General features: G+C 40.9%; 1 protein-coding gene across 1 annotated transcript; it reads right to left on the minus strand.

Annotated features, from left to right (window-relative positions):
• Positions 1–25,099, minus strand: nt5c2b (5'-nucleotidase, cytosolic IIb). Its single transcript, XM_074690171.1, has 18 exons — positions 24,887–25,099; positions 23,229–23,348; positions 18,553–18,626; positions 11,700–11,817; positions 10,774–10,869; positions 10,517–10,608; positions 10,302–10,359; positions 9,612–9,705; positions 8,201–8,254; positions 7,952–8,035; positions 7,728–7,769; positions 7,499–7,606; positions 5,658–5,724; positions 5,382–5,552; positions 4,869–4,920; positions 4,484–4,544; positions 4,117–4,293; positions 1–3,504 (listed from the first exon to the last, which is right to left on the minus strand). Exons 2-18 carry the CDS (start codon positions 23,327–23,329, stop codon positions 3,253–3,255), a joined length of 1,701 nt encoding a protein of 566 aa, XP_074546272.1. The 5' UTR covers positions 23,330–23,348; positions 24,887–25,099; the 3' UTR covers positions 1–3,252.
• Positions 25,100–26,375: the final 1,276 nt, after the last annotated feature.

The following is a 26,375-nucleotide window of genomic DNA, read 5'->3' on the forward strand; positions in this document are numbered from 1 at the left end:
TTATGAAAAACTATCTTTATTCTACATTTTTATGTCATTTACCTCAATGTACAGTATGTAGGATAGTTTCAGGAAACAAACAAACGAAACACTGTTCAGGAGAACATGTATCGAAATGCATAAAACAAAAGATAGTCATGGTATTGAAAATGAAAGGTGACTGTTTGGCACCTCAATGTGAATGCATTGCGGGCATCACAACCATAGAAAGAAAAATCTGCTTCAGATGAAACCTGTTAGCCAGGCTTTGGTGAGCTGAACGTCTTAACAAGCCCTCTATGGTTCAGTATAAAAGGTAACAAAAAGAGAAAAAAGTTATCTGGAAAGAAATGATAAGAAAAAGGAAATGGAAATGTCTATATACAGTTCTGTAAACCAGGAACTTTAAAAACACTAGCTTAGAAAAATAAAAACAAACGCATGGTGTTAACAGGTGACACATTTGTCATGTTATTTAACATGCTATGCACACTTCCCTTCATTTAATGTCTTTTTTCTTTTTGTTGTTGTTTTACAGGTTAGAAATCTCCCCCTTTTTTAAACTAGGATAAATGTCAAAGTAGAGAAAAATAAACTTTCCTTAAAGATGCACTCCACACAGAAGTTAAACCAATGCTACCAGAACCGTGGTGGCACAACGCTTATTCTCACATGCATATGCAAATAATGCAAATAAAGACAGAGGACTTTTTCTTAGACATATGCAGCTGCCTCATGTAGCATATCCAGTTATTCTGTGTTAAAAGAATAAAAATAAAAATGACAATACAAATATTTTATCTGTAATGAAGAATAAAAGACAGGAAAAAAATATCTGTAATGTTTTTAAAGTCTTACAAGGGTTCCTCCACTGATTCATCACTTTAAGTTGCATTTAAACACATTCACCTTCCCAAAGCACTTCAAAATAAACAACAACCAAAAGGGAGCAAAAAGCAGATGGCACGATCCTTCCCTTTAGTGGCCCAAGTCAACAGGCCAATCTAACACTTAGAGATCTGATGTGACATGACAAGACTTCATCGTAGGTACAGAGGAAACATGAACAGACGGGATCAACTGGATGATCAGAAAGAAAAGAAAAAGATCAAATCAGAATAACTGTAATTAAGCCAGGGTGTATTTGGGTGGTGCGGGTACATTTGGACACACCTCTTTAATTAGCATGTCTGTCACCAGCCTCATGTTACAGGTTGTGAGTCGCAAGGTTCAACAAAGATTTTCAACCCTTTTATTTCTGTTTATGTTTCTGGCACTTTGGTTAGAAACGTGGAGCTCGGCTGGAAATTAATCATGTCACACTTTTCTTTCTTCAGGTTTGTAGGTCCAAATCTAAAAACACTTTTCAGATTTGTTTCTGTGTTGGTGTTTCAACTTAAAAACGAATCTATCATGTTCTGTATGTTTGTGACTGAACTGTTTCAACTGCTTTTTGTCCATTTTCATCTGTGAATGATTGATATTTGTTTTTTTGTTTGTTTGTTTTAGAAGAACTAGGGTTGTTTTGGGTGCCAACTGAATAAAAAATGTAAAAGTCAAACCACATTTAAAAAAACAGTCCTGATGACAAAGCTTTCAGTGTGTGGGGAAAAAAAACAATATAATGATAATAATAATAAGATATTTTTCCAGACATAGGGTCAATCAGGTAGTTCTGCGCGTTAAATGCTTCATAGCATTATAAGGGCCTTTGGATCAAGAAGCTTGTCCTTTAGTGTTGAGTAAAGAACTTGACATTTGCCAAGTGAAGTGCTCACAATCTGAGTTTTTAAATCCAGTTTGAAACTAAAGAAAAACATTAAAACTAGCTCTGTCATGAAACGGGCACTTCACAGTGTTCACAGCCCCAACAGGAGAGTGCTGTGCACAGTTACGCTTCACTCTGTCAGCACATCATCTGAAGATTATGATGCCTAACAAACAAAACAAACAGAAAGGACCAGAGATAAACAAAGCATGAATCACAGTTTGAGTCTAGGTAGAACTGCTGAGTTACCTTTGCACTGGGCCTCACATCCTTGCATACTGAGGCCACTTTCAAGCTCAGAAAGGTCAAACCTTCCTCCTGCTGTACACTGCCCTCATATAAGATCAACCCACAGACAGGATGAGAAACAGTAATCAAACTTTCCTTCCTACATAACCAAATGGAGGAAATACTGGGTGTTAACTGCTGTCGGCTTTAAACTGTCTGAATGGTTCACAGTAACACTGCTGGAGCTCATCGATCAGGATACATTACAGTTACAGTCCTCTGTCCTCTGAGCTGCTCAGTGACAAAAATCAGTTTAGGAGCCGCTTGTTGCAAACAACATGTTCTCTCAAACATGTTTAAACGAGCAATACATCAGGTTAATGATCGCTGTAACCCCGGCTTGTGCTTTAGTGCTTCTGTGCTTCACTTACTAACAATGGATCCTTAGCTTACTGTCACGCAGGATGCAGCAGTCTGAGTGAGTACACACACACAGACACACGCCTGTCAACACAAGACAGGACAAAGTACCCCAAAAATAAAAAGAAGTCCCACAAAACTTAAATGAGCATCTGAGGGTTGTTCCCACTTGCATAAAATATATGTTTTAATCCCACACGTGCATCTTTTCTTGTCAAACTAAAACCCGTGGAGTTTTTCTTTGATCATAATGTTCATACGGTTGAAGCAGCTGCTCCGTCAGGCTTTAAATTACAGTTAACTGACCATGTCTGATCTGGAAATATGAATACATCTATTCAGCCCAGGTCCTAAAAGTCAGCTTATGAAAAACAGGATGAGTCATTTTCAGTGTCTGATGGAGAAAATGACACAGACATGAAATTAAAGTGAATCTAAAAAAATCTAAAAGAATCAAGTGTTTCTGTTTGGAGATTGGAGTCGAGAGAAGTTTGAGAGGAACAAACATGCAAACAGTCTCCTGACAGTCATGTGATCTGTCCAACTGGTCCTCTTTACTTCCTCAGCAAGTGTGTGTGTGTGTGTGTGTGTGTGAGTGTGTGTGTGTGTGTGTGTGTGTGTGTGTGTGTGTGTGTGTGTGTGTGTGTGTGTGTGTGTGTGTGTATTTGTGTGTGTGTGTGTGTGTGTGTGTGTGTGTGCGTGTATAGAATTGACTTAATGTTTATAAATGCAAACACACGCGCACACACACACACTGGAAATGATTTTACTCCCTGCTTCACACTCAGAGAGAACTACCCAACTCTACTGGAAAGGCAGGAACAGCAACTTCAGCTGTCCTTTTTGAGGTCAGCTCATTACTCTTCCTCCTCTTCCTCCTCCTCCTCCTCCTCCTCTTCATCATCGTCCTCATCGTGGCAGTGAGTGATCTCCTGTGGAGTCTGGGGGAACAGGTTTGGAGGTTTGATCTCGCTGAAGGAGCGGGTCAGCTGGTTGCGTTTGCAGTCCAGGTCCTTGCAGTCGCTGCAGTGAGTGCGGTTGCGAGTGGCGAGTGGGGACTCCAGGTCAGTGTCGACGTGGGCGTGTTCCACTGTGGACTCGTGAGGCATCTAGGGATAAGAAGGCACAAGATGGCAACAGTTTGTTTTGATGAAGGATCCGCTTTCAATTTAACCAACCGGTTTATGCACAGTGATGTCATCATCAGGTATTTTTAGAACAGGTATACTGTGCCTCATTCCTGTCAGACGTGACCTCAGCAAACACAAAAAGCCTTTCTTTATTTCTTGTTGACATCACTTCCCCTTGAACATTCTTGCACCACTTCTATCACTTTGTCTTTTATATTCTCTTTGTCTTTGGAAGTGGTCTTGAACTATTTACCATTCCAAACCCCAAACATCACTGGCACAGTTGGCAGATGAATACGAAATCAACTTGAGGACGCCAGTTAACAGAGATTTTGGTTCTCAAACGTCACAGCTGAATGACAGGAGCTCATTCTGATTGGCTGGCACAGGCTTTACATCTGGTGAACACTGCCATATATGGGTTTGGCATGCTTCGAGCCACACTTATCAGCAGATGTGCACGCTGCGTGCGGACGTAAATATTTTAAAAACGAACAAGGAGGGATATTAGTTTTTGAAAATATCCAGCTACGCGTGGACATGGCCTGAGAACATTAAAGGTTGGAGACGTCTGTATGCAGGTCCACTCACCAAAACATGTGCGGCTCTGAAGAGGTAGCTGAAGGGGTAGTACAGTAGGTTGATAAAGGACGCTGCGTATAGGTCAGCGTAACGCATCACTTGAGAGGCGAACAGGGTCTGTCTGGAGCCACTGCGGAAAAGACTTCCCATCATGCCATAGCACATGTCCATGTCGTGTGTCACTTTCTACAGGGTTAAAAAAAGAGGAAGGAAGAAGTCAACAACGATCCACCCGTACATTTTCTGTCTGTGATGTTTTGATGAGGTGTGACAGAGTGTGTGAGCTGTATTAGTGCTTCAGACTGAACTATAGCAACACAGGAAACGTGGGCTTTGAGAACTTGTGTCGAGAGCGTGCAGGAGATAACGACTGTACCTTGACTCTTCTCTGGATAGTGCTGATGTCCGGCCTCTCGTTGCTGCTGCTGTCCAGATGTCTGAGCAGAGACAGAGAGAAAGACACAGAGGGAGGGGGAGAGGAGGGGGCTCCTGTTAGTCTGCTGAAAGGTAATGTGTCAAAGAGGTTGTGCAACAGTCATGTCAGGCTATAAATAAAGTCAGCGAGCAGCGTTATCAGGCTGCCCGTAAGAGTTGGCCCTTTAGACTTTACCCTGTTGACCCTGTTTGTCTTTCTCAAACACATGCTCGTGTGCATGCAAACACACAGCTGTTGCTGGAGAGAACGGAGAGCAGCAGAACTGCTGCAGGGGGGCGAGAGGAAGGAACTGGGATGTGGAGAAGAAAAGAGGGTCATAACTCACTTGTAGAGTTCTGCAAGGAAAATGTCCAGGCCCTGCAGCTCCTCGAATAACGCTGAGAGACAAAACAAGACGAGAATGTCAGAGTCTTAGGTGGTGTTGTTAGATCAAACATAAAATCCCTTTAACCTGAATAATCTTGACTTTTTGCCATGAATACAATGATCTTAACAGTGTTTAGTGGATTAATTTTCTATCCTCTACTTATGAGACATGAACATGGGTGGATTAAGAATCAGCTCGTACAGATCATGTAGGATCCCAATCATCCAAACTACAAACTGTCCCAGATGTCTCTGTAATCTCACAGACAAATCAGAAAGACTCAACAGTTTCTGTTCAGCTTCAGGCCTGACACTTTGTTTTTAAATACTCATATCAACTTGGCAAAAATGCAAACCAAAATTTTAAACATTAACTTAATCTGAATATTTATGTTAAAGGGTGGGAGTTGTGCACAATCTTTGAGGGTGTTCTTAAGCCCATGTTTCCTGGTTAATGTTTATGCAGTCTTACAGCTCTTGTCAGTCCACACGTGCAGCTCCTGGGCCAGCTCAGGTATAACCAGGAACGTCCTCCAGCCCTGACGTTTCTTTGACTTGAGGATGTCTCCAAATATGTGGTCACCAATGTACACAATGTCCTTCCCCTTGGCCCCAAGCAGGTCACAAACAATATCTGAGGATCCTATGAGAAAAAGATGAGACATTTAAAACAAAAAAATCTAATCACTGTAAAAAATAAAACACCAAACTAAACAAAGAAGAAAGAACAAAGGACTAATAGTTTTACCTCCAGAATAGACGATACCGTGCTGCAGAGGCCCGGTGTATGTTCCAATCTTCAAACGTCCTGTTGTCTAAAACAGAAAATGAAACACAGCAGATTGAGAAGAGGAACCAAGTTTTAAACATGCACAGTATAAGTCAAGGCTGAGAATTAAGCAACAATCAGCTTTGAAGTCTTTAAAGCTCTGCTTCTGTTTCTCCAGAAGAAATAAAACCTACCATTAGTTAAACCCATATGCTATCAGTGAGTGAAACTCAAAAAAACACATTATACGATATGACATGTTTTATACAGTCTATGGATATAACTCTACTATCAGTCTACGTCATCATAAAGTTGCGCACGCATCTCGACCGCAGCAGCAGCATTTAGCACCATTCATTCAGACCAGTTAGCGTTTTTTGAACACTAAATTCAACCTGTTAGAAGCATCGAAATATACGGGTTTTCTGTGGACAGCTGTCAAAAACAATACTACACAATAGAGGCAACTTCTGTTGTTTCGACCGTTACAGCGCAACCGGTGTTTCGGCGTTAATAAAGACTATGCTAACTGGTGACTTTCAGCGGAGGACGGCAGCCGTGATTAGCGGCCGAGAGTCACCAGTTAACAGGGTCACACTTTACACTGATACACCAGCGACGTCTGCGTGTGTGTAATCAAATGTGCTGTCTTTATCCAACCTCATTAACAAGGTTTGACTGCAAACAAGCAATAATAACTGCTGATACTCAAAATACAGATTTGACTTTGTTTATTTAATGAAAAAGTTGGTTTGGGGCTGAGGTTCGGACCAAACATGGACTCAATATGGACAGTAAATTATGAGTAAACCTATAAAACTGATTTTATGGCCAAAGTAAAATTAGGGAATATCATGAATGGTTGTTTCCGCCCTGATTCGTCACTGTCTGATAGGTGTCCACGGATAATGCAGTCATGAGCATCGAGTGAGAATTGTGTTTCCTCTCTGGATACATGCTAGGTTTCACTGCTAAAAAACATCTGTCCACCTCATATCTGTCCACTTGCTGATCTTTTCTGTCCACTCTCTGCTATTTCACTAACCTGGGAGCATTTTGCCATCCGTCAAGGTGGTGACATTACGTTAAAAAATGTGGGTTTTTTTGGTGGTTAACTCCTCCATGCCAGTTGACAAACCGTTATACTTCACAGTGCTTCTGCACCCAAGTTGTGCGCTTACGCTGTTGTTGATAAACAAACAATCCCTCTATTCTACTGCTTTCTAACAAAGACACCTACTGTCACACAACCAAAGTGAAAAACACATTATGAGTCATTAATAAATATGAGGCTCACTTTTTTCACATTTAACTTAATTCAGCCTCCTCTGCTCTAAACTAAATCACCAGTGAAGTTGAATAAGAAAGGGAATCCTCAAAATTCAACCAAACTTTAAAATATAATGTTGTACAAACCCTCTGGATGCCTGAGTGTGACAGGTGTGTTGGGGCAAATTAAACTGTTCAACTTTTCAAAGGTTCCTACACATCACACCTGATGTCACAGCGGAGGTCTGTTAGTTTTATGACTCAATAAATTTGTAGCATACAGTGAGACAGAGAGAAGAGGCCTGATATAGAGTCCTTGGACCTCTCATAACACAATTTGCAAACAGTGTAAATCTAGAGATGTTCCTGTGATTAAAGCGTTTGTCATGTTTTTTTTTATTTTCTTTTCTTTGAGTGCATTATTATACTAGCAGCCCAGAAAGCTGCGATGCCACTGGGCTGAAACATGTCACGATTTGTCAGCATTCACATGCGCTGCAGCTGTAAGTCATGTCTCTTCTGTCCCTGCAGTGTGTTCTGTGTCTGCTTACTGTGTCGACTTGTCTGAGTACCGTCCCCTCCCCAAAGAACAGAGGCTTCCTGGCGTCCACCAGGATCAGATCAAAGTAGGACTGCCAGGGTCTGTGTGAGGTACCGGGCTGTGGTGGAGAAAACACACACAGACAAACAAAAAAAAACAAGAGAAAGAGTAAACAAACTGTTTATATTTCAATTTCAGCTGCACAATCAAAGGGAGAGGAAAATATAAATCTAGTTTACCTTTGGGCCATGTGGGAAGTCAAACAGGTAGGTCATGATTTTCTGTAAGAACACAACACGTGGACATGGAGTCAGGCAAAGAGCAGCCATGTTTGGAGGAAATAAACTGAATGTTAGTGCTGCAAACAGTTGGACACCAATCCTGCAGCTGCAATATCTAAATGCCCTTATTACTGTTTTCCCCGGGGAGTGACGCCTCTACCATAATTGTAGTCTGTACTCACGTCAGTGTATTTGTAGTCGCTGTTGGTTGCCAAGAAAACCTTGGCAACTTCATTCATTCTGCTGAGGAGAAGAGGCAGCTTCCCCTGGTGGGAACCGAGCAGAAAGAAAGCAAAGAATTAGACTGCAGCTCTAAGCATCTTTACAAATTCACCTCCTCACAGAGCAAAGCAGGAATGTGCAACCCTGCGTGTGTGTGTTCTCTATCTGCAGTAAGCTCAGAGCATCCTTAACGAATACAAAATACTCACATCTTTAACCACATACTTCTCCAAGTTCTCAACCGTCTTCTCCTTCAGAGTGCCCTGCAACATGAAACACAAGAATCAGACAGATTTTACTGACACCTCTCTTCATGCTCTCTTCTGTCATTTTCTTTCTTCTTGTGTGTTGGTGTCTGGGTATGGTGGGAGGTGAGAGCTGGTATGTAGAGAGGTAGTTACAGGAAGCTGCAGCTCACTTACAGCCTCCTGAGGTACTGTGAGTCTAACACCAGTCAAGGGAGGTGCCCATGGCACCACAGCTTTTGCCACACATCCAACCGGTTTAAGTTCAATTTTTGGGTTTGGCAACAATAATTGCTTTGGCAACAAGGGTTGTTACCATTCATGCCAATAAAGCAACTCACATTGGCACCTGAACTTAGATCATCAGGAGCATTAGAGGCCAAGTTGTGTTTATTTGTGTACTTTGTGTTCATGTGGAACACACCAAATCAAACCCTGCCTGGTTGTCAGTCCCAGTTTCAACTCTTACAGATTTTCTGCAAAAATCATTTTACCTCCTGTAGTTTTCATTGCTAACTCCTGTTCACCCTCTAAGATATTCAGAATAAGAATCAGAATACTTTATTGATTTCATTTCATTTCAGTTACATCCCTTCCAAGACATATAAGAAAACAAATGGTGACATGGTAAAAAAAAAAAGGATTGGGATAAAGCACTTAGGCTCTTATAAACATGTAGAGGAATTCATACTTCTTTACTGATTGTTGGTTTGTGGTCCTCTCTCCCACAAAACTCTATCATTCCTCCTCAGAGTAACAAAGAATTCAGTTCAGAATCTGGAGCCATGTCAGTCTTAGCACAACCACCAGACCAGCAGAGCATCCTGACATTTCAGCTCCACCACAGATGTTTTAGCTGCTTTCTTTTGCAGTGCTCTTCTGAGTATCTTGGATACTAATAGCCCCAGAGGGCGGCTATTTAGAGCCTGGATGACTCTCTGACCCTCAGTCTATTGCCACCATCTGGATAGCTTTCCCCGTGACAAGTTGATGTTGGCTAAATGTCAAAATGTGCTGGAGTGATCATGGACCTAAAAGATAAATCATGAACTCTTAGCTTTCTTCAGGAAGTTAAGTTTGAAGAGCTGCTTTCAAAGTTTTCAGCTCTGATGTGGGAGAGGTAACCAGGGTAGATGTGCTTAAAACAGAGGGACATGCTGTAGCTGTAGTTTATTTTTTTCTGACAGGCCAAAAGAATTTGGAAGAACAGGGATTAACTGGTGTTTAACATGTGGCCAGGTCACCCTTTAGTTGTGGTGACGTCCTGTTTTAGTGTGTAAGAACATGGATCAGAGACTAGAAAGAAGTCAATCAAAGGTGTGTAAAGCAGAGCCCTCCTCCCTGGTAAAAAAACAATCATCTGTCAGTGTCTGACCTTGAAGTGGACCCAGTCGACAGCGTCGCGGACGTCCTGGAACATGCTCTTGTAGGACATGAAGAGATCCCCATTCTTGAAGCCGGTCTCACAGCTAGAGGAAGAGGAGCAGAAGGACACACGTACAGAGCCGTCGGAGAGGCCACATCTTTACAGAAGGCTTTCAAAAACATGACATTTGTTTTTTGTTTGCTTTTAAATGGGATAGCCTTCCCTTGTTGGAGGGGTCCCCAGCCAAACAGGAAAGCATTCTCCCCCTAAAAGACCAACAACCAGGTTTCAGAGGACAAAGGACATGCAGCCATTCCAGATTACATCCTCAACAAATTTATAGGCCATTGTTTCTTTTAAGTGTATCATTTTATAGATTGTCTTGTAGTTTCACTCTTTGTAAATTATAAGAAAGAACAAGTTTCATTTCTACCTTACTCTGATAAGAATCCATGCTCCGACTATTAGTAGGAGGATTAATTAATTGTTGTTAAAAAAAAAGGAAAAAAAGGATTTTTGACTGAGTTGTCATTTGGTTTTGATTTGAACATGATTAGCTTTGATTAGCATGAAGACACCTGGACCCTCCCATGCTGTAGGGCTCCCTCTTGACCCCGTTTGGCTTGCAACTGTCTTTGTGCCGCCATGCGGTGCCCAGACACTTGTTGTATGACAATAATGTTACCAACAGTTGCTCACCTTGTGTATCTGTCACAGTTGGAGAAGAAATCAACCAGGCAAGCGAAGAGGTAGGTCTCTGTGAAGAAGACGGAGAAAGATCTTCACCACAGGAAAAGAAACGTGACAGACATGGTTTCTGTTCCAGTAATACCGAGCCTCAAATCAGAAATCCCCGTTCATTCATTTCTCGTCAACAGCCCCGCGTCATTACCCTCAGTCTTCAGCTACCCTACCTGGCAGGTTGAAGAGTGTGTTAAGGATATAAAAGCGCTCTGTGTCATCTCTCTGGATGAACTTGTTTGGGTACCGCTCACGGATCTCAGGGCTGGGGAAAGACAAAAAAACAAATCTGTACTTTATATCTTGTTCTTTCTCTCGCTCCCATGTAAAGCAGTGACATCAAAGAAGGATTCAGAAAATGACAAAAAGGACATCAAGTCATAAAAGAGAGCTGTGTGCTGTACAGGGGGAGAATGTTGACAAGACATACCCTCGGAGGAAGTTGAAGCCATGGACACACACCAGGATGTTACCATAGGCGTCAACCTTCAGCAGGTTTCCATACATGGTGTCAAACACAAGGCCTCTGAAAGTGAGAGGAATTAAAACAAAATCATGCTAGATAGATAAAACAGACGGATATGACAGATTTTTCAGTCTGACCCCTTGGTCGTACCATCAGAATTTTACAGGACAGAGACAGATATCCTGAACATAACCTCAGTGTTAACATGGAAATTAAAATTACGACAAACGAACCAAAGAAGCATCAGCTGACAGCCATCACCATCACCATCACCATCATCCTGCCTACCTGGGGTCTCTCATCCAGGTCTACACTCCTTCTAGCCCACTATGCTCTGCTTGTGAAAGACGCCTGGTGCTCCCAGCCCAGTGCAGCTCCAAATCTCTAGCCAGACTCTTCTCCTCTGTTGTTCCCAAATGGTGGAATGAATTACCTAACTCTATACAATCCGCAGAGTCTCTTTCTACTTTAAGAGATGTCTGAAAACTCATCTGTTCAGAAAACATTTAGGCACTTGATTTGACCCTTCTCCTCTTTGTCCTCAGGGGTAGAATGAGTCAGAGGGTCTCAGACCCAGCTCTTGGTGAATTTTCAGCACTAATTACTGTTGTTGTAATGTTGTTGAAGGTTGGGGTACATTGTTGCAGCAATTTATTGCGGCTAGTTGGTTAAATTATTCAACATTATTAAAAAAAAAAAATCTTGCACTTAATGGTAGCACCTGCAGCCAAATAACTTGTTGCGTTTTAACACTCTAACTAGGTTTTTTCCTTCTGTCTTAATTCTTGCTTTTGTTGTACTTTGCTTTAGACAAAAGTGTCTGCTAAATAGAACTGTATCATCATCATCATCATCATTGTGTGTGCATGGTTGCTTGTGTTTTTTCTGACCTTGTGGGAAATGATGGGTCATAGACGAAGCTGAGCAGCTCCTGGGGGTAACCAATGGACACCAGCCGCTCCACTGTGAGCTCAAATCCCAGTGACTCATACTCTGGTGACTTGTACACTGGAATGAAACAAATATTTTCATGATGTAATGCATCAAATAAATACTAACAAATCAACAATGACTGGGGCACTGTACCAAACCGCTAACAGCTGTTTGTCTTCTGAGTTCTTGAACAAATAATCTGCCAAAATTTCATATTCAAGTAATCAAATATGACATTTGAAAAAAAAAAACGTAATCCAACAAATGAAGCACAAAAAAAATCTTCAGACAGACAAATGTATTAATCAACCGTAATCAAACAATGTTTCATTTACCAAAAATTAAAGGATGAACTGTGTGCTTTGGTGAAATTTATTTACAGATCATAATAACTCAATAAAAGATTAACAATACATGAATGCATGTTTTGATGAGATGGTTGAAATATTTTTCTGTGTGTGTATAAAATGAATTCTATGACCAAAGGATGACGGCTGGTCTCATGCTTTCACAGATAACTTTCCCTGACGGTCTGGCTGGTACGGCACATGGCATACATGCGCTGTTTACATAAACACTCTCGTGTGTGTACAGTTGAAGACACTGACCTGCGGGGTGAAGCTGTGATTACAAAGCAAACACCGAAGGTGACATACAGTCAGGGATGCCTGTTCATGTTACGCAACGCGCACACGTGACTTCTGTGAGGTTACCTCATCCGCTGGATAATGTGCGGTGTTGTTTTACTATTTTGATAACAACGTGCCCTCCCTGCGCCCCAACTCACTGCCCTTCCTTCTCCTTGCTATGAACAAGGGCCGCGATGTTCCATACGCACACCGTCAAAGGAACAGGATCAGGTGTGAGAATGAAAAATCACTCAGCTTTCAGCAGCAGGTCTGTTGAGCCCTGTAAAGACAGATGAGCCCCCACCCTGTCACTGTCAGATATTTAGCCCTGGGTCAAACCTAAACCCAGCAGGGGGGCTCTGAAAATAAAAACACAGATTGATGCTGGGCTAAGAAAAGGCTGGCAGAGGATTAAAATGCTATCCGACACTGGGGAAAGAATATGTCAGATGTTATAAATACGAAACAGAGAATGTACTTGTGTTGTCGCCTGCTTTCTACACTCTCAGCGGGGGGGCTCAAGGCCCCAGGAGGGGAAGAAATATTGGCTGATGATGTTTGGATAAAGGACAGATAGCGGGGGAACAGCACTGAAGGACAAACAGGAAAACATCTGTGACCTACTCCGCAAACTACAGAGGCAGAGTCCAACGCTGCGTTTCTCACAGAGGAATAATGAGAGCACTCTGAGTTACACAAAAATCAGGGTTTCAGAAAAGCTGAGTCCTTTTGTTGACAACCCAACTCTGTGAGCCAGAGTCTGTTTCTGCATGAACATCACGTAACCTCCTCCAGCTCCCCCCGACGCGGTCTCCCAGTAAACTGGCAGCTTGGGCCCTCCGCCAAGAGCAGCAGCCACACCAGTTAAATTGCCTTAATGCCTTTACTCCTCCTCCTTTTTCTACCCTCTCCTCCTCCTCTCCCCTCACTAGTCATCCTCTATCACCTTTGCCATCATCCTCCTCTCTCTTGACTTCACTGGGTGGCTCCTTTCACATTTTGGCCTTAGGAGAGTGATGTGTTACACTCACACAACTTAATCCAACAACTTGCCCCACCGACACTAATTGTTGCCTGAGTGTTTTACTGTCATTTTCCACTCACAATAAAAAATCAAAATGTCACTAATACAACTTTTTCTACTTATATCCTAGTTGACAAAGATTTTGGTTTGTAAAAAAATAGTTTCTGAGTGGTTCCTGTTTAGGGATGGGTTCCAAATTTGGTACTTGTATAGGTACCGACCAAATTCTGTCAAAAGTACTGAGAACCGATTCATGTACAATCAAAAGGTACCATGTTTAGGTACCTAAATGCCTCCTTGTGACTGTGAGGGGGTGGAAGAGAAAGTGATTTTCCATTCTGGACATGAACACAGCATTACAAGGTTATATATTGAAGAATAAATATGTTGAACTGAAAAAAAATGTATACTTTATTATTAAACTAATTGATATTTTTCACAACATAAACACAAAACGTACCGAAAATTGGTACCATTGAGTACCAGTACCGATTGCCAGGTACTGGGCATCGGTACCGTATCTTTTAAAATGTTAAAGGTACCCATCCCTATTCCTGTCACATGACATCATCTGTTTCCTGCTGAAGAAAAGGCGGATGCAAATCGTCCTGGAAAGAGCCAATTTTCATAAATTTCTTGTGATTTCACCCCCAAACATACTCATAATAATTTAATCATTCAAGTCTCTAGAGTAACCCTCCACCAAAAAAACGTAACTGGGATAAATATTTTTTGTTCATTTATATTTCTGTGAGTGGCAACAAAATGTATTATGCAAATATTATCATTTTTAATTAGTATCAGAATTATTATCATCGCTATATAATTATTAGGTGACCTAGTGATGAGCTGTGTGACTACCGGCAACAATTGTTGCCAGTCATAAGAATCCTATTTCCATCAAAGTGATTCTCCGGGATGGAACAAGTTGGGTCCTATCATAAGGTTTAGGGCAGAAATTACCCCTACAGCAGCGTTTTTGTGCAGCAGAAGCCCAGAGCGCTCGCACCAAACACCCCCTCCCTGCTCGTCAGGCGGTTTCCTCTGCACTCAGACGGGGCCATATTTTACTTGACTAAAAACACAAATAAACGGACTCCCACCGAAAAAATCTGATATCCGTCTGCTTTCACGCTTTAATTAGAGAATTTTCAGCGCGTTACTTTCACACAAAATCACAGCTAAATAAGGCTCTAGTTCTCATTGTGTCGCAAATGGCGCTACCTCTGCTGCAGAGCCGCAGTCCGCGCACACGGCATGCCAGATATAAACAAACGCAGGTAGTCTGCCAGGACGAAGAGACACGATGAGAACTAGAGCCTTATTTAGCGGTGATTTTGTGTGAAAGTAACACGCTGAAAATTCTCTAAAGAAAGCGTGAATGCAGACCGATATCAGAGTTTTTCGGTGGGAGTTTGTTTATTTGTGTTTTGGTCAAGTAAAATATGGCCCCGTCTGACCGCAGAGAAAGGGGCAGAGAAGCAGGGAGGGGGTGTTTGGTGCGAGCGCTCTGCTTCTGCTGCACAAAATCACTGCTGTAGGGGTAATTTCTGCCCTTAACCTTGTGATAGGACCCAACTTGTTCCATCCCCGAGTATCACTTTAAAACAAAGTACAAAATTGAAAAAAATAAATACACAAATGGACTTATATGACAAAATTATATGCCTTGAAACTCTGAAAAAAAAAATTGGGCATAAATGGGTTAAAGATAAATCATGAGATCTCATGACTCAGAAGAAAAGATATGTTTAAATGTCAAAATCAATTTAACAGAAACAAAGGGTCATAATTAATTATATTCAATGAAATTATGTAAGAGAAATACAGATTACTCTAAGCAAAAACCAAGGGTAAAGATTTTAACAATAAAAAATTACTTTACTTTATTAAAATGATTTAAAGGCATAATTCAAACTGGATGTCTGACAAGGAAATGTCAAGAAAAAATGTGTGAAATTTCCAAATTGCCCCTATAAATATGCTTGGATCAAATTAAACGAACATTGCAAGCAGCTGATCCAAAATTTCCAACAAATGTCATCCAATTTTAACTCAAATGTGACTTGATTTAATTGGTCCATCTAAACCCATGATATCACAGGGTTTTACTGTTGTTGAGCCTCACCCCCATCAGAGTCAATCACAGAGAAAGGAACAGTGAATCTCTTTCATGAGGCATAACAGAATTACCAGTACAGCAAATCCCTCAACTTGTTTTTTTCTTTTCTCATTTTCAAAATGTTTCATGATTCTGAATCTATTTCACCGCAGAACAACTTCAACAACAAACCGTAACTCTCCACACTGACACACGACCCTCGTGGCCTACATGGTATCCATGTCAGAAGAAACTCAAGACGCCTCTCACTATTTCATGTTTGAAGCTGAGGAAGAAGCACACAGGGTCAATGGAGCAGTATCTTCTTCCAGGAAATCCACACTGGAAACTTCACTGGTTGCACATTCTGATATCAGGCATCCAAGATGACTGAAAAGTCATTTTTGCAGCATTTGTGTGCAACCCAGAAGTTGTGTTCTTGACTCTTTTGCACTTCTGCGTCACAGACCTTGCCCCTCTGCTGTAAGCCCCTTCATGTATTTCTCACTCTGTCAGAATGTACATGTACACACTTCACACACGAACAACTCTTTCCAGGCCAGAGGGGAGAAGTGGTGGGAGTATCTGTTACTCTGGATCTCTGATGATGTTGTCCTCAGTTAATTATACTCCTGCTGCATCAATTACTGAGATACATGTGTGTCTCTGCTGAGTTCAGAGGCCAGATCAGCTCAGGCTTACATGTAACACACACCCCTCACACACAAGGTAAACAACCCGCGCTCCACTTCTTATTGACCACTACACACAAATCACACAAGGACTTTATCTGAAGCATGTCAGTCTATTTTAACGTATCTGTAGCCACTTACATGCTATTGTAGGCCTTTGTCACAGATTCATGAAACTATCAAGCATATTGTGGAAAAAAAATGGGATAATCTACGCACAGCCTCGGGGGCCTACGTTCCAGCCAAAAGTCTGTAAAACTAGGTCAAATCTGGAAGGATCTCTCAATGCAATCTGGGCCTAGATGTGTGTTTGAGCAACATTTTCTGCAGGTTATCACATGTCCCCTGTTGGGGGACATAAAACAGATGGAGTAATATTGTCAGACATAATATTGGTTTAAGCTAGAAAGTCTCACAATATTTCTAATGCATGTTGCGTACAACAAATATGTAACAGGTGTAAACGTGACTGCTCTAGAGGCTTAAAATTAAGAAGATTAACCTTTTCTTGAATGTTTTGGTGATGATTAAAGACAGCTTCTTTAACAGAAGGTGCTCAAACTGTTTCAAAATGTTCAAACTGCCTGTACTGTCTTCATTTCTTGCACCACATTGTGCAAATAATCTTGTTTGCTGTGTTTTCACTAGTTTGACAATGACATGAACTTTCAGAGTTTAACACTATCTCCTGTTGCACGGCACGCACAAGTCACATTGAATCAGACCTGCCCACAAACCCCCTTATAAAGCAGATTAACTAATACCCAGGGATTTTTCATGAACTTTGAACCATGCTGGTTCTTTTTGGCTGTGATATGTAAACCGGTAATGACTTGAGAAGAAAAAAGGCTTGAAATAAAGCTGCTTGTATTTTCTTCTTTTGGTCATTTCTGAGTGCTTTTTTGGCTTCACCCTGGAAAGAGGTCATGTGTAACAGGCTTTCTGTCAGAGACGCCATAGTAGGTCAGATGCACCAGGGCCTCCGCTGGATTAGCACAAAATATGACAAGGTTTTGTAACTTCCCAGCTTGTCTAACCTCTTATCTCACCTGTTGAGTTAGGAGCGAAAGTTGCTTAACAGTGAGTCTCCAAAATGTGACAGACAGATCCCTTTTATTCTCCTTTGACCAAGAGGAGGAGAATGTTGCAGTAATTTTGTTGAACATGGTAACTGTGTTAGGTTAAATCTTGTTACTCTCATAGCCCTGCTCTTCTCTGACGTTTACGTAACTTACTGTAATCATATTTTTCCTAAATGTTATTATCCAGCTGAAATCCTGAGCCCAAAATACTTTGAACACTTAGCACATCTGAACTGCCTTTAACACCCTCTGAAAACAAACACTCCAGCGGGCCAGGGTGCTGTGGTTAAGCAGGAGCTTTTCTGTGACACCACTGGAGTCGATGGAGTCTGCCTGTGGTCAAAACCTGAGCACCATCCAAGAGATATATGATATCCATGCTTCTAGCAAACATTAGCACTTGGTTATGAGCTCCCATAAAGAGAGTCATGTCAACAGCTGAGCGTCTGTAAAATGGGGATGGGGGCACGGAGACAACCAGTGATCCCTGGTCTCAAAGGAGCCATCACTGGTGAACTCAACAAACAAACCTGACCTGCTTTCAGAGTCAGGGAGGCTGTATTTATAGAGATAGAGAGTCCAAAAACAGGAGCTGAGTCACAAAATAGAGTAGCAAGAAAATACTGATATTTTTGTAGCTACTGGTCAGTAGTATCATACTAGAGTCCAAGTTGTAGCCAGCTACACTGTACATATTGTTATCAAAGTGTGCTCATTGTCTCACTGGAGATGACCTCAATAGTGTTTTGTGGACAACAAGCTGCAGACACTAAGAAAACCAAAAATAAAGCTGAAAGTAGGGTATACTACAAAATTAACCCAAACAGAAAACTTGTTACATTTATCCACAAGATACTTGTGTTTTATACTGAGTATGAAAATAGGTACACTGCATCCCTCCTCAGGATACCAAATAAGCTCACTGTCAACAGCATGTGTCTGGTTATTTACGAAAAAAGAGGTGATGTAAAAGTCATTTTGAATGAATTTCAAGTGCAATGCATGTAAACTCCAGATATGGAAACCTGGCCGGCTAGGACTGAATATCACAGCTGTGGAGCTGATTCTCCTATAATCTTAAACACTTTTAGGCTTAAGGCTAATAGAAAAGACAATAAAAAATTAAATAATGACAAAAGGATAAAACAAACAGTCATGTCCTCACATTTTAGGGCTGTAAGCAGAGTCTGAATTTTCATAAAAGATCAACTGGAATGATAAAAGCTACTGTTGAGCTGCAGAACTAATGGTGATAAATTAGATGATTGTGTGTGCAGCTCACCTGCTAAAGTGTAATCCATATCAAAGCCAAAGCACTTAATCTTCTCCATCGCCAAGCTTCTGTTGACAAACACTCTGAAGGAAAGAAGAACACAACTGTTAAAATCAAACAATAAGAATAACAACGTAACATAATTTATTAAGAAATCACTTATTTTAATTTCTCTAACTGAACAGACCTCAAGCTACCCAGCTCAGAGGACTGCACTAAGATTTTTTGTTCCCACAAACCAGGAAATGAACAGATCTGTTTTAAGTAGTGAGGAAAGGATCAGATAATTTTCAAAATTCCACAGTATCTTGAAATAACTGATACATTTTAATCAGGTGTGGATTTTCCCCAACCTTTAAACAATCATAATACTCATGATGATAAAGGTACATGCATAATTTTATACCTTTTCAAAAGCAGTTTGTTCTATCATTACTTTTTCTGTGGTATGAAACACAAGTTCTTCAGTAATTTTGTTGAATATCGTGTAGGAAAATAAATGTTGATAGTGTTCAGTGAACAAGGGGTTGAGTGGTAAGTTCAAGGCTTGCAAGAAACTCTCCGTATTACAATCTCCTCTGGTCGGAAAAGCCAGAAAAAAAAGTGATTTGAAAGAAAAATTACAAAGAAACATCTTACATAAAAAGAAATTGGCTCGCAAACTTTTGGTAAACTAATTTTTTTCTAGGTTTGGGACTTTCAGTAAGAATATAGAACATGAAAGTAGGGCCTCACGATCCTTCAGACTTTTTGGGATTTAAGCTGGAGGTGTCAGAAAAGTTACATTTTTGTTCTTTTTTTTTCACCTGTGACTGAAAATCTTGAGGTAAAGTGAAAACAGCTGGTACTGTGGAAATGTCATTAGATGCTATACTTAAAATGCAGGAAAATAAAGCTGAATATATGTTGTTTTGTATTCTAAATGATCACATAAAACTGACCACTGTCAGACCACTGTCTGAAAAAAAAAAAATCAACTCTTAATAAAAGTATTGCAAAGTTATCCTGTTGTTACAAAATACGAGAATAGAAGTTTTTCAACAAGAGCTAAGAATTGAGAGAAACCACAGTCCCATCCCAGCAGCTGATAAAACCCCAGGAACTCAAACAAAACTCAAAACCTGCAGGCTGAGTCCTGGAAATGGATCTTCTAGGAAACAGATCTGCTGTGCTGACTCATAAATCAGTCTGCAGACTGAGGGTCCGCGGTGCCCACAGTGATAGACAGTGTTTACATAGCATGGCTGACACAGCTTCAACAGTGCAGACAGACACACACAGCTAGCTTAACTGTGACTGCTGGCACAGACCCACTCAGCTTATCTCAACATCAGTGATTGAACTCTACGTGTAGCTGTGCCCCTGGACATTTCCACACAAGTCAATATTTATCGAACTGAAGAAAAAAGTGAACCAGGTAAAGTAAAAAAAAAAAACAGGAAAAAGTCACAGTGACGTAAAAACAGCAGGAGATCTGTCATAGCTAGCAAATGAATCAGACACACAAACCCAGAAACAACAACAAACATGCTCAGTAACCACATCTTCCTCACTAAAGTCTTCATCACGTATGAAATACCTGGCAGCAGATCCATAGTGAACAAGTTCCCATTTAGATCTTAGTCCAACAGTTGACTGGCGATGCATTCTGTGCGAAATTAAACCTCAGTTTGACTGTGACCTGCTCTGGCAGCACAGGGCAGCACTAACCCACAAACAAAGCCCCCACCCCTCTCTCTCTTTGCTTTCTTGCCATTCAGACATTTTCTGACTTGTTGCAAAAATGATTGTGCCCCTTCCGCGTCATTCTCTGTTGTTGTGTGCTGTGAGTCAGAGTTGTTGTTGTGCAGTATGATGTTCGCAGGCCTTCAAAGACATCTAGAACAATCACAAGTCAGGTAGAATCAAGCAAGCCCGGACGCCGGGCGACAGCTGCTCACCATACTGAGATCTGTTCAATGTAAACACTTGCTCTTCTGTCATAAATGGATGCAATTACTGGAGCTATCAGTGGAAAACACAATTACTTGTGAACTGATAAAGCAGTGTTGATTTTACGGCAGTAATTTTCAATAAACCAGAGGAGGGCTGGGGGGGCTCGTGTGTTCAAGCCTGTAAGTACAAGCCTGGATTCACTGAGCTTGGAACTAGTAATTTTTTAAAAATACACAAAATAAAAGATGTTGAAATGCTCCAGTTAGGAAAAATAAGTAACCAATTACCAGCAAAAAAAATCACTGTTAAAATCAGTCCCAAAAATGAAGAAGAAAAAGAAAAGTCGAGATGATGGATTTGAAGCCAAAAAGAGAAATTTTCAGAAAGTTTTGAAATAATTAAAACTATCATTCAAGAATTAGGGCTAGGGATAAAACTTGGAATCAACATTTAGTATTCAGTCATGCTAATTTATGCAGGTATTCAGTTGCTTATAAAATTCAGAAGACCATGGCCTAATTCTGTTTCCAAAGCTGTCCGAAGCAATCCAAACAAAAGTACCACCTCATTGTCAGTAAAGCAGGGTGCAGCTAAGCCTTCCAAGCACAGGATTAAAACCCAAATCTTTTGTGTTTTGTTGGGCTGTTCTCATTCCCCGTGCCATCCATTGCCCACTCCCTGCAGGAGGACAGTAGAGCTAACGGCAACTGATAAGAAAGATCAAACCTGCATGAAGTCAACAGTATTGACAATGGGTGGGTGGGGGGGGGCTTGTTTACTTGAGTCTGCCTCGACTTTGGTCCTGCTGACAACACTAATGCTTCAAATAGCCCACACAGGACACACCACACCTACAACTAAATCCCTTCACAACTTTTACTTGATCTGAGCACAGCTGTGCATCAGTGGGACAGATTTTTTCCACTGCTCTCTAATCTTGTGAAGACAGTGATTTGACTCGCAGTAATAGAGAGTTTATCTGTGCCGGGCAGAGACGTCAGCCCTCTGCTATGTGAGACACAGCTCACTATCAGGCTGCTTAAGCTGAGCTCTGACTTTGGAGGAAGAGCCTTTTGTCTTTCAGGGAGATAAACAAAAGGTCACCTTTAGTGTCCACTTAATTTAAGAAATCACATCAAGTGCTGTGAATTTAATTTAACATAATGACTGACACGAGTACATTGTGCAACCTCTTCGTATCTTTTTGCTCTTTGCTCGTATGATTAATGCCATTTATCTTTCTGGGGTGGGGGAGGTAAAGCAGATCATGGCCTGGGTGACTTATGTCAGCACAGCACACTCAGCTAACAGATGACGGACAGTTTCATAAACCCTGTCAGCATTGCACATTACATAATGGTGTGAAAGAACAGCAGTGCCCAGTGGATAGGCAAGTCTTAGGTTGAGTTAAACATTGAACAGCCACACACGTTTTATTGCTTTGACAAGGAAAGACTGATTTATGATGAGCTTTTCTGGAGGTACCACGACAGGGCATCTCAGGTGATAGGTTAGTCGTAACCACGCGGAGACTCTGCTGTTGTGCTGCTGAGTAAAAAGTGAGGTGTTGATCTAATCAAATTGATGTAAAGTAAATTTGGAAGGCTTCGTTTGGCCTTCAAGTCACTGACAAGCACTGGATTCAAGCACAGGCCCTCATGACCTCAGCAGCATGGTGACATTTTGCCGGGAGGCAGGGTGGAATTTTTCATAACAGCCTGAAAACCCCACCCAGCACAGAGAGGACTGTGTGTTCAATCTGAGGCGGCACAGCCTGCTTTATGCGCCAGGTCATGATCACACAGGTTTGTGATAATCACAAGGTGATGCTTCTTCTAAATTCAATAGCACATAGAGCGGTGATGTAAGGCAGTAGATATAGGAAGTAAATTAACTTCTCTTTCATAGAAGACCTTATAAGCCAATTGTTACTGAGTCCCTTATCTTAGGAGGAACTTTCTGTAACCACATGTCACTATGGTCCAGATAAAGACTTGTAGACACCAAGATTTATCAACATGACTCTATACTTTTTGTTTTAAATGACATTTAAAGAGTCACATGGTGCAGAGAAAGATGATAAGTTCAAGTGAAAAGAATCTGATGAAGTCGGAGCAGAGAAGTCCCATAATCGATTTGATGACGTGCAAGTTGACACTGAAAGCCCTCATCAGAGTTTCACTCATCTCTGCGTAAAAAGTAAAACTTACTGAGGATTACAGATTCTAGGAAGGCAGCACTGATTTGACTATGAATAAAACATACTTCATTCAAACTCACTGCTCAGTGATGCTTAGTCTGATGATTAGTGAGGAAAAACAGAACTCGCCTCCATGAAGCCATTAAATACTCTGCATTCATTAATCTGGTTACCACTATTTAATGCTTCCTACTCATCCATTGGATCATAACTTAATGTGATCACCTGTAATGTTAAGTTATAGTTTCAAGTGTCTTGCAATAGAGTGTTTCACTTTAACATACATTTTGTTGTCTTTCTAAAAAACTATTCCTGGTTCTGAAGCTGTTTATTTATATCTGGCTTTTTTGCATTCAACTCCCTCAGAGTTGAAGTCTTTGCAACATCATTCACTGAGTCTTAAAGTAATTTGTGTTCATGGCACAACAGAGGGGTGAATTTTTGTGCTGGCTGCTCAGATTACATCATAAAAAGATCAGGTATCCCATCTGGAAGTGGTCGATAGATGAACAGGAAAGCTCATACTAGTACCTCCACATGTGTTTCTTACCTGTGGTATGCCTCTCTTCTGTATTTTTTCATTGCCAGGCCGTCCATGTTGGCAGGCATGTCTGCATAGTTCTGCAGTCTGTCGCTCCATGAGGTTGTCATTTTTAAAACCTTTCAGAGTCTGGGGAGAGGGAGAGAAACATGTTGTGAGGAGGGAATTTGGGGTTGTAAGGTCAACTTCTTTCCCATGATATCCTAAGTGAAACGTGGCTTTTTGGTTTTATTATCACAACAAGAGGTAAAACTTTTAAAAACAGTAATAACAGTGTGGTGGGGTAATGCTGATTCTGAAACACTATAAACTTGTAGTAATACGCTTGTCAGCGGGAAAGAGATTTAAAACTGAGATACAAGCAGACTGTAATCTGTAATTACTTATGACTACTTAGATATGTTTGTGCCGTGACAATAAAGAGAGGAGATAAACAGTGTTTGGTAACGAAGGCAGTTAAATTATCAACAGTAAATCAATGAGAGGGGCTTCCAGGAGTGCTCCCAAACAAGGTGGGTGAGACATGACAGGATCAATACACGCAAGATACCAGGTCACTGGATCCATTGTTAGTACAACCAAGCAAACAACAACTAGTCTTCACCAAAACACAGTCAACAAAGCCCCAAACTTGACAGCTAAACTACAGCATTTGTTGCCAGCTCTGTTGAAATCAAATCCAGTTATGGTTATGATAGAGGGGCAAGTTACACACGCACACTAAGACAAAAAAGAAGGGGCCAAAGTAATCTGTTCAATCTCTTTCAGTCTAGTCTTTGTCTGTCCTGGTCAGAGCTGCCTTTTTTCTTTCCTCCTGTGCTGACACTGGAGAGGCTGGTCAGCCGGAAGGAAAAGCAGGGGGTCAGCTTTCGTCTTCTTGTTGCCAGCAGAAATGCAAATGAGACTCAGATACGGGGAGAGAGGATCTGTCAACAGGGAAACTGACACTGCAGCACGGTGTAAAAACACTGTCATCAATGTTGACCTAACCCATCAGGAGAAAATAGTCCAGTGCTGTACCATAACATGAACGCTGCTCTTTGAAATATTTAATGCATCATTAAACGAACCTGTGAGGTTATCTATCTGATGCATGTTTGCATTTTTTGCGAAACATTAGCCTACAGTATGATGGCTCCTGCGGTTTCTGAGAGGACTTCTGGTTTTATGAAAAGCAAACCTGCACATAGGTACAGCACTCGACGAGAGAAAGGAGGCTTGTAAGTTGTAACGGGCTTTGTTGCCTCGGGTTGGTCCGGAGAAAGAGGGGGGTCGACGTTTATCACAACAGAGCTGCATTCGCTGTCACTCTGTTTCGGTTGCCATTAATGCATTATAATTGACAAATATGCATACATACATAATGGTATTATAAACGAAATGTACTGAGTAAACTGAGAAATAAGCTAAAGCGTCTGTAAAAAGTATTCATACAACTAATGACTGTGCAAACCGTCGTTTAGGTCTACGTACAAGACAACGTCCTGGTATTTGCGTAACTAAATCGACTAGCTTTCCTTTAACTGCCTCCGACGTAAATTTCTTTCTTTAACAGTCATATTAACCACAATAACAAGTGCTCTGAGAGAGGCTATCGCGTTAGCTGGCTCTGAGACAACAACAAAAGCCAGAAGTATAAGAACAGATTTCTGACAGTCCTTACTCACCTCTCAGTTCCTGAATCAAACAACTGCACTGTCAGTTAGTCTGAGCATGCGCTCTGAAGCCCTGTGAAACTCGGAGAAGTCGCTGGTGTCTTTTCTTACAGAAAGCTGCAGCAGAAACAGTGATGTGTACACTGTACAGCCAAGCAGCAGATGATTGTTTCTGCCCTGCCTGCTCTTTGCTATCTATCCCTTTGCTGCCAGCTGTTGTTGTGAGGCGTTGAGGGGCGGGGTCTACTACTGTCTATCAAAAGGGGGAGGGACTTAGTGTCGTCGTGGCACAGACACGTGATGCCTGAAGTACTGCACCACCTCGGTGAAATGAATCCTTTGATCTTGTAACAAGGATTAATTGCCCTTTTTGGACACCATATTTAGACAGAGCACCTTAATAACCTACCGAAGCCCAAATTCTTTAATGAACTAATTATAAACAGTTTTGCAGAAACAAAAATGTATGTGCAAAAGAGAACGGGTCTGAAGTAAGGAAATTGGTAAATAGAAGGTTAAGAAACTATTCATGAATTAGACGCCTTATGTTTTATGGCTATTTACGTAACCTTATCTCAACCTGATTAAGAACTTGGGATGAATAAAAGAAAGAACAAAGAAGATGACTTACAGTGATAGCCTGCAATACAGCTCAAAAGAGCAGCTTTTAAAAGCCACTCAAAGTAAAGCACAGTATCAGCGGAGAAGTCATCAAAAACAAACTCAGTCAAACAGGCTCATCTGACACTCATTAAAAAGAAATGAGGTTATATTGGACGTTAGAGAAACACATTATATAGTAAATGTTTCAAAGACATTACATTTTTCGTATACAGCTTTTTTTGTTTGTTTGAACACAGTTTTTACTTTCTGACTTCTTAACGAATTTAAAATTGACAGTTAACATAGTTTTTGAAATATTCACAAAAATGTTATGTGCACAGTTTAGTACAAAAGAGTGCATAAATTTGTCTGTAGCATTGGTTTAACATAGCTGGATATAAATTGAGTTTAAATAGGGTAAAAGGGTTGAGTAAGTATGGTGGCCCTGAAGGGCAATGGTAATTGATATTTTAAAAGCGCAAAACATTTTTCAGAAGTACCAATACATTTCACAAACCATAATTATATTTAAAAAAAAAACATTTCACAGTCCGCAAATAAATTTCATGGAACAAAAATATGTATTTCGAATGCAAATAAGATCAGGGATCACAAATTAAAAGTAACAGTAACAGTAAATTTCACTGACCACAAAAAAATCTCATCAATCTTAAAATAAATTTCACCTATCACTTGTCACTTTTCTCTGATTGGCTTAATCAAAGCATGACAATCACATCAGTCATCCATCATTTCCTGTTTACAATGGATACCAGCTGTAGTTTCAAGTGTCTACCAGGATGGAAGAGGAGCTTTATTTGATGAGGCAGTACTTCAATGAGGGACATAAATATAGTGTGATTATAGAAATACTCTCCATTTACCATGATATGCACAT

The sequence above is a fragment of the Halichoeres trimaculatus genome, unplaced genomic scaffold, assembly GCF_033239565.1.
Source record: "Halichoeres trimaculatus isolate MK-OKI-2021-1 unplaced genomic scaffold, fHalTri1.1 fHalTri1_scaffold_2, whole genome shotgun sequence".
Classification (NCBI taxonomy): Eukaryota; Metazoa; Chordata; class Actinopteri; order Labriformes; family Labridae; genus Halichoeres; species Halichoeres trimaculatus.

Coding starts and splice junctions, on each gene's coding strand:
- nt5c2b (XM_074690171.1), bottom strand. CDS start 23,329: ATGACAACCTCATGGAGCGACAGACTGCAGAACTATGCAGACATGCCT. Junction 7,770..7,951: donor GCGACTACAAATACACTGAC/GTGAGTACAGAC, acceptor GTGTTCTTACAG/AAAATCATGACCTACCTGTT. Junction 5,725..7,498: donor TACTCAGACAAGTCGACACA/GTAAGCAGACAC, acceptor TTTCTGTTTTAG/ACAACAGGACGTTTGAAGAT.